At 41.8% G+C, this 8963-nt stretch overlaps 1 protein-coding gene and 1 long non-coding RNA gene across 2 annotated transcripts; one reads left to right on the forward strand and one right to left on the reverse strand.

The window, feature by feature from the left end:
• Positions 1–2342, forward strand: c11h3orf38 (chromosome 11 C3orf38 homolog). Its single transcript, XM_028591720.1, has 4 exons — positions 1–197; positions 687–862; positions 1085–1278; positions 1563–2342. The coding sequence occupies exons 1-4, from the start codon at positions 71–73 to the stop codon at positions 1924–1926; spliced, it is 861 nt and encodes a 286-aa protein (XP_028447521.1). The 5' UTR covers positions 1–70; the 3' UTR covers positions 1927–2342.
• A 1267-nt stretch (positions 2343–3609) lies between these two features.
• Positions 3610–5121, reverse strand: LOC114564591 (uncharacterized). The gene is made up of 3 exons (XR_003693778.1): positions 4692–5121; positions 3913–4068; positions 3610–3819 (listed from the first exon to the last, which is right to left on the reverse strand). It is a non-coding gene; the product is annotated as an uncharacterized LOC114564591 (long non-coding RNA).
• Positions 5122–8963: the final 3842 nt, after the last annotated feature.

The following is an 8963-nucleotide window of genomic DNA, read 5'->3' on the forward strand; positions in this document are numbered from 1 at the left end:
TGTACGGACACATTTCTAGTAGGACACGAATGGACGCGGAGAACAGAAGCGTAGTTTTCGGGTGTCGAAGATGTCAACACTGTCAAAAACAGAGCGCGCAGGATGTACAAAGATACTGAAGTCTATGTCAAAAGGCGACTTGCTCTCACTTTGTGACACAGTCACGAATAAGTTGATAGTTGTGGAAAATGTTACAGGTAACGTTATGCTTTCAATCTGTTAACTTAGCTACGTTACCAGACAGCAAGGAGCAACGTAGCTAGCTAGCATACTATTAGTTAATTACACTTCATTTTCTGATATGTCACCGGACAGGTTCATGTCAAACATATATATTTCATATTTCATAAGTTAAAATTGTATACGAGCGGTTGTTAAGACCTCCACCGCTGTAAATACTTAAGGGTTAGCTCTCGTCGTGCCCCAACGTAACAGGAGGGTTGGCACGAACTAATTATAAAACGCGGAAGTAGAAGGCCGTACATTTCAGATCAGCGAATCACAACAAGTTTACCAATAAGGAAAGAATGCATTTCCGAAAATTGACTTAATTAGGCATAAGCTGACACCAGGGACACCAGAACCGGAACTGCTGATGCTCTTTAACGTCTGCCTTTAAAGGATATTATGTTCAGATAATAAAAACATCCAATCTTCTTGATCCTTACGTTCATCTGTTCATATAGAGGCTATGGAAACTATTCTCTTATACACTCAAAATGCTGAGGAGCTCCTGAAGAGGAAGAAGGTTTATCGTGAACTCATATTCAAGTACCTGGCCCAAGAAGGTGTGGCGATGCCCCCAAACAGCGAGAAACACCAGCTCGTGAAAAGGACACTGGAGCTTTGGTCGTCTGGGAAGGTAGGGACTGGAGGTCAGGTCAGACATCTCAGATATGTTGACACGGTTGAATATGTTATAAGTAACATTTAAGTAAGATGGTGATTGTGATATTACGTTATGGTGTCAATAGATAGCTGTTGACAGCATGTGTTATTAGAACATGACTACTAAAAAGTAATCCAGGCACAGCTTGGCTATGTATTCGAGTAAGCTATATCAATAACGTCTCATTTCTTTAAGACCGTGGTTGACAAAAGCCTTCCAGGAGAGACAAATAAGGCTGAGGTGGGCTTTGACCCAGTGGTCCTCGGCCAGCAGTTCTGCCAGTGGTTCTTCCAACTCTTAAACAGTCACAACCCCTTGCTGGGCCAGCCGCCTCAGGACTGGGGCCCGCAACACTTCTGGCCAGATGTGAAACTACGCCTCTTCTCTGTGTAAGAAAGCCATTATAATGCCACTTAAGGCCATTTAAATTAACCTACTGGTGATGTGTGTGTTGTTAGCTTCTCTGTGTTCACAGCAGTTATATGTTTTGGGCAGGCCTCAGCTACACCAATTGTCTATTTTTTCTGCAAGTACAAATACCATCATACTAATTTGAAAGATGTGATAAGCACGGAGAAGCTTGAACTTGACCTGTGTTTTACAATAGTTACAATTAACTTGAGGAAAACTCCAAATTTAAACAGTGATGACAGAGCTGTGTCCCCCTTTTCAGAGCCGGCCACGAACAGATGGACGAGTTCGTGGGTGCTGAACTGGTTAGCAGTCGTCTCCTGGCCTTGACTGGGGATGAGCACCTCCTCCTCAGTCCCAACATGCAGCCTAATGGCTTCAGGACGCTGACCTCCCCCCATGGCCTGGTACTAGTGGCTGTAGCTGGGACCATCCACAGAGGCGAAGCCTGTCTGGGCGTCTTTGAGCAAATATTTGGCCTCATCCGCTCTCCGCTGGAGAAAAACTGCTGGAAGATCAAGTTTGTTAACCTGAAGATCAAAGGGCAGGATGCTCTGGGTGGGACAGACATGGTAGCGCCTGCCTTGAGTTACAACTCCACCGAATTGCAGCTTCTCTGCAGGTGACGACTCATCTCATTTATTCAGGCAGTTGTTTCAGAGATTAGAACGTGGCATTTGTACTGTCACAAACCACTCTCCTAACTTATGTTTAGCATTTCAGGATGTAGAGGTAGGTGGACATAGTTGCATCTAAGTCTGCTTGGTACATTATTGATGTAACATCAACACATGACAAAGCTTGAGAAAAGGTTCCCTTATTGTTTTCTGCTTTCTATAAAATGGACATCTGCTGCTTCAAATATACTGTACTTTGATGCAAATTGTATTGCTTTTGCATCCTGTGCCTTACCTAAGATACAATGTAAATACAGACATGGGTGTGCTTTTGTAAATATGTATGATATCAAATATAAAAAATATATTAACACTTGTGCTCTATACAGTAATGACAAGTAGGGAAATAAAATACTTGCAAACAGAATAAATAGTATGTTTTCATTTGACAATATATTCTAATAAAATTGATTTTGAACATAATCTTAGATCGCTGTGCTTTCACGTGATGAGTAAATGTCAGCCCGTAATGTTTAGAGGTGTACTGTATGAGGATAATGTCAAACAAGCTCACAAAGTGTAAGCATGGACCCCTGGCCAGTAGTAGCTATTGAAGGGCGGGTATTGGCGTGGCCATAGTGGGAAAAAAGATATCGCGGCCAGTGTTGGGAGTAAATCACTTTATTCCACAGGATTATGTCGTAGTGTCATGGGGAGGTTATTCAAAGGTGGTTTCATTGCTGTAAGATAGTACTGAAGGCCCAGGTGTAAAATACACGGCCCGCCACTTCTCATAACATTTTACACTTTGATAGCATCGTGCACAGCGAGAATGACAGCCTAGTTGTTACTGTAAGTGCTTGTTTGTTTTCTGTGTGTTCTATTCAGCCTGGTCTCACAGAATTCCGTGAAATGATCATGAACTGTTAACACTGCATTACGTGGTGGTGGCACGGAATGTGTGAAAATTCCGATTGGCCACCAAGGAAAATGACGTAGCATTACTGTAAGAGCGACAACGCTAGCGAGTAGTATGAAAGGCCGAAAATCTACATAGAGAGATTGGTTGGGGTGGTGGATGGGTCAAACAACAAGGACTTTCACCCAGGAGACCGGGGATCGTGTCCCGCGTGTCACGATTCCTAGCCCTAACCGTCCCGTTCTTCTTTTCCTAAACCCAATCTGTCTGCTGTATACAGGCGTCCCGTCCTGTTCTTCTTTTCCTAAACGCAACTCGTTGTTGTCCCGCCCACCCACGACCTTTTCCTTAACTTAAGGGGCAGTTGGCCCATCACGGAATTTTCTACGATTCTGTGAAACTGTCACAGATTTTGAGTTAAGGGGCCGTGTTCATTTCAGGGAATTCTGTGAGATCAGGTTGCAGCGTTCTATTTTTCCTGACTGATGTAAGTCTAATTGGGCCTTAACCAAAGCAGAACAGTGATTATGTAAGGGATAATTACCGAGAGGCAGGGCAATAAACAGTTTGATATGCCCGGCTTGTGGACGGTTTTGTCTCGGGCGGTAATCTCCCTCAAAACAAAAAAAGTAGTCCCCTTTAGAACTACGGTGAATAACGTTAGCTCAGCTCAGTTTCTATAGCAACCACATCAAACATGCATTCCTTATTCCAAATAATTTTATTTGCAGTGAATGTATAACAAAATTATTGATTCATTTATGGGTAATAAACTGGACATTCCCATTGATTGTAAAATGGGACATATTGAGGGGCATAGGGAAAGATGAATCGGACGAGGTAGGCTGAGAGGATTGCGCAGCTTGAGGGGGAGAGATGCTTGCTGCGGAGGCCTGCTGGTGTGCGGACAACACCCGACTCCAAACCTTTTTGTCCATGTTGGATGGGGCCCAGTAGCCTAGCTTTTGAGGCTGGATTCACACCTGCAAAAAAATAATAAAAAATGTGGGCTACATTTGCAGTAGGCCTCAGGTTATAATTACCACAAAGAATTTATCACCTAGACTTAGGCTCACCTGTGTCCCGTAACAGACATGATTTGTCTGGACTCCAGCCCGGCCTCAGACAGACGATGGACAGCCGTGCTTCTAGTGGTTGGTGTATCTGGTGGTCATACCAGCTGCTTTGGACAATCGTGGAAGCATTTCCCCCAGGTAGTTCTTCCCCATCGGCTGTGTGGAGTAGGGGAGAGTGGGAGCAGTTGCAACACTTTTTACATTTCCTTCAGTTTCTCAGCAACCGTTTGTATTAGAAAGACAACAAAATTATATATTAAACCCATTTTTGTCACCTACTTGCCCATACTGCTGCAACATGTGTACATATGATAATATGAAAGTAATTTGTACTTATATGGACCCTGAAAAATGTTACAACGGTTGCAACAGTACCGAGGGACAGTTGAAACAGTCATTAAGATGTAATAAAACTCATATTTTGGCATAATTATTCAAATATTGTTTTAGTTTATTTGAGACCAGAGTTATTAAACCATTGAATTGCCTTTTATATCAATTTTATCTAATTGTCATTATTGTTGTCATGAGGGACAGTTGCAACACCATGTGTGGACAGTTGCATAGGGGGGCAACAATGCGTTGCAACTGTCCCACCCCCTGGCAGCCATCTTAAAACTAGCAATGCTAGCCTAACACATTAGCTTTAACATATGGTACCTAAGTCTGTTAAGAGCTAAGAAACTGCACAGTCAAAGTATATAACGATAAAGATCAATACTTAAACAGTTTAGACAGTATGACAAAAAATCTGGTCATAAAAAAAGCTACTTTTTCACCTTGAATTTCAGTTCTCCCATAAGGAACGATGACATGTGGATGTTAACTTCCAGAAAGATGGAGGGGCTTACTGAGCATGTGCATTAGGAGTTTCATGACTCTAGCTCATTCCTGATTGGAGAAATCAGCAATGTTGCAACTGCCACACGTTGCAACTGTCCCCACTCTCCCCTACCAGAGATGTGGTTTGGGGTCCTTCAGTGGATGGAGGTAGAAGGCGGTGACACCCGGCGGACGTCTGGCGAGTTATTTTTTGAAGCTCAGGACCGGACATCTGGGGTTGCCTGGCTCCGCATACATTGCACCTCGGAGGTTTTCCTTGTTTGGGTCATTTGAATGTTTGTGGTTCTTCGTCTCCGGATTGAACGACAAACTAACGTATTCATCCCCGGCGTCATCCACTTTTATGGCGAATGAGGACGCAGTCAGTTCCCGAGTGCCCTCCCTGCCTCGCCTCGCCAAGCAAAGCATGAAGTCAAACCAAACTTTGGAAACTAGACCTAACGGGGTGTCCGGGGAGAGAGCTGTGGATTAACGCAGCAATTTCAGGTCAGCCTGTAGGCTATTTAGAACTAGCCTACAGCGAATAATGTTAGCTCAACTGTAGCTAACGTTAATAGTTTCTATAGCAACCACACAAGGCTGCATCTGATCACTAATGTTAGTTTAATAAGGTAGTTGCTACATTGTATCTCGCTTGTAAAATTATGTTGGCCTATCGACTGACCTTCCGATAGATTTCAGACACGTTTTAGAAACTTTTTTAAACAAGGTTTATTTTTACAATGGACCTCATGTTTGAAATTTTTGTGATAGAAAAAAAAATACAAGCGGCGTATTGATCTACTATTTGATGACGCTGTGCTCAGTCAGCGGGCAATACACAGCGGGCAATATGCCGGGTTAATGCCCTCCTCCCAGCCAATCAGAATCAAGCATTCTTAAACGAAGTAGAATAATTTGAATTACTTTACTTGTTTGTAGGGAGGCCAGATGCTGTGCACTCCCATGGCTCAGAGCTCATGCTGTATTGAAGGCCCTAGAAAATCAGCATAATGACATCATTCACCAAAGTATTGTCATGATGAACAGATCTCTTTTTCTTTCTCACAAAGTCCAAGTTTTTCCACGGATGTGATGTTCTTCTTAACATTGCACTGCAAAGAATATATGTGTTTTTTTCAGAATGTATAAGTAGCATTCATTTTTGCCACATTTATGTTTAATTTTTGTGACTTACATCCCTCATACATCAGCAGAGGACAAACGTGTACATACCATAGCCTGGCAGCTCTGTCAGTGTCTCTCAAAATGTATAAAGCGACTAATAATCAATGCTCTCTAGACAGGTTTGATTACAGCTGTCATTACAGACTGAAAGCCTCCCACACCACACTGGAATGGTTTCTCTTAGAGGTCAGACATCTGCATACAGTGCTCAGCATAAGTGAATACACCCATGCTAAAGTTGACGAAAAAGAGGAATAAAAAATCATCTTTTGGAATTTGATCTTAATGCCTTAATTACAAAAATGAGGAAAAATCCAACCTTTAAGGGCACCAATTTTCTTTGTGAATGAATAATGTATCGTAAATAAATAAATGTTCTTCCTTAAAATACAGGGGGCATAAGTATAGACACCCTTTTTTATTCCTCTTTTTAGTCAACTTGGGTTTATTCACTTTTGCTGAGCACTGTATAAAAAGTATCAAATTCACTAGCTGTGGGCAGAAAGGAAACCTCCATCATATTTGACATTTTATTCCTCACTGGCCAAAATGGCATATGACATTCAGATGTATTGGTCCAGCCCTTCTTGAAACAGCAACAACTCTGCATTTTGCTATTAGAAGTGAGAACAACCCTCCTCACTGCATGCGTGAGAGCACGAGCAGTACAGGAGGTTCAGGTTATCTGCCCCACGGGACAAATATCAAAAAGATCAGGGTGATCAGGGCAAGAGTCAGGAGAGGATCCAGCCTCTTCATCATTAACACAGGACCTCAGTGTACTGTAAAACAGCTGAACAACAACCGATGGGAGGCCTTAACAGACTCCATCAGCTTTGAAAGTACTTGATTTATCCCCATAGCAGCTTTTCCTTTCTCACTAACTGGTATTTTTAGCCACATTTCACCTGCACAACACAGCACACATTTTCACTGATACTGTGTATGCTCCATTAATTCGACAAAACAAAAAAACTAAGCTCTTTACGCAAATTGACTGGATTGTGATATGTGGGATACGATATGATGAAAATATCAAAATTGCGATTATTTTGACTGATGATTCACAATATTGGAGGGAATGATCTTTTTTGTATCATTATTCTCATTGTCCTTGAAAATTCTTAACATCGAAAGAAATTAAATCTGTACCAAACAAAGATTTTTTTCTTTAGTCTGTGGATACGATTTGTAGGCCGGGACATCTCTGCAGCACCACAATACTTAATTCAGAATGGTTTGACACATATTTTGCCATTAACAAATATTGCGCCCCCTGTGATTTGGATATTGCACTAGTCCATATTGCGTTTAGTTTATTTTTCTTAAAGGTAATTTTTGGGGCTTTTCCCTTTTAAACAGTGACAGCTGATAGACATGAAAGGGGGAGAGAGATGGGGGATGACACGCAGCAAAGGGCAGCAGGTCGGATTCAAACCCGTGCCGCTGCAGTACTCAGCCAACGTGGGGTGGGCGCTCTTACTGGGTGAGCTAGAGGCCGCCCCATATTGCTATTTCGATACAATTGCGATTAATTGTGCAGCCCTAATTGTGATGTGGCTCTGGTTTTCCATTGATTCTACCGTGTCATCGTAGTCAGGGCCCATAGGGTCTGGTGGGGCACAGAATATGCCAGTATGACTCTGTGGCTTTGGTGGGAAATGTTACATGTGGGAAATTATTCTTGGCAGCTGTTTTCAAAAGCCCCTGGAATAGTTAATATCTGTGACTGTATGGGTCGGAGCCGCATGGCCTTTTGTGCTTTACTGAGCCATAGTTGTGGTGAGGAGAAACCACTGCAGCCATTGATCTCAGCCTGTTCACCTCTCAGAAAGAATAATAACAAGCTGCTCGCCTTCTGTCTTTATGGCACTTGGCTTCTCTGCGTTTTAATAAGCGGTTTGGCCACGGGCGCTGCTCTGACGCACAAGTTCAAAAATACCGCTGCAGTGGCGTCTGGTGATGGTTTTGACTATGTGAGCTTTTTTTCCCCTTCTTTTTTCGTTCCTTACCTCTAATAGGGAAGAGTGTTTCTCATAAAGAAACATGCTAAAACTTAGTTCCATGGTTCTTTGAAATAGCTTATGGGTGCTGAACCATGGAGACTGCTTCTTTGATTGTCAATCCATTTTCTTTCACCATTTACTTTAATTGTGACTGATTGGATGCTATGTTTGCTCTTAGAAACAGCCTTATTAGTTATCAACGATTACTTTATTAAATGTCTCATGCTACAGACATTTTTCACTCTCTGACAAGCTGATGGCTTTACAGATCCATTAATGCCAAAGTGTACTTTTTTTTAAAATAATATCTATAGCAGTTATTCTTAAAGTGGAGCCCAGGGACACCCAGGGTATTCTCGGGTAGTTCAAGGAGTCCTTGGAGTGGTTTTATGCAAAATTAGTAATAAGTCTCATCTTTATGTTTTATTAATTTAATAGAAATGATCCCAAAAAGACGGCTAGAGTAAGACATGTAGGTTTCTCTGTTCCTGTTAACTTCTAGCTTTTAAAATAGACATTTAATAATTTGCCCACATGGGTTAGTTTGAGGTACGTGACATCTTATGTTACTATTCAACAATGTGATTTAGAATGACACATATTTTTACAAAAAATACCATGTTAATATTTATTTTCTTTTGCTCAGTGATGCGTCAATATGACTTGACATAATGACAGCCTGAGGCCAGAAGAGGGCAGAGAAGCTACACCAAAGAGAAGAAAGACTTTGATCCCTGGCCAAAAGAAGAGTGGGTGGGAGGGGGGGGATCCTTTTAACACTATTACGTGAGGAAACTCATCAATTCCTTAAAGCAATCTGAGTGAGCAATTTTTATCTGGCCAATGCCATGAGAAAAACTGTAAATTTTTCAAGTTTGAATTGTCTTCCATTAAAGTAATGGGGTTCTAAAAGAGCGACACATTAAACTGTTGCCTTTCATAGGCACAAGAGCACGTATGTCACAAGTTATTGAAGTGTCAGTCATTTATCAGGACCCATGAAGGTGTCAGAGACAATTTTAACACAATACTCTG

This window comes from Perca flavescens, chromosome 11 (genome assembly GCF_004354835.1).
Source record: "Perca flavescens isolate YP-PL-M2 chromosome 11, PFLA_1.0, whole genome shotgun sequence".
Taxonomy (NCBI): Eukaryota; Metazoa; Chordata; class Actinopteri; order Perciformes; family Percidae; genus Perca; species Perca flavescens.

Bases quoted from the DNA above. Each gene is read 5' to 3' on its own strand.
- c11h3orf38 (XM_028591720.1), top strand. From the start codon at position 71: ATGTCAACACTGTCAAAAACAGAGCGCGCAGGATGTACAAAGATACTG. The intron at 198-686 runs GTAACGTTATGC...CTGTTCATATAG, and splicing joins AGTTGTGGAAAATGTTACAG to AGGCTATGGAAACTATTCTC. The intron at 1,279-1,562 runs GTAAGAAAGCCA...CCCCCTTTTCAG, and splicing joins AAACTACGCCTCTTCTCTGT to AGCCGGCCACGAACAGATGG.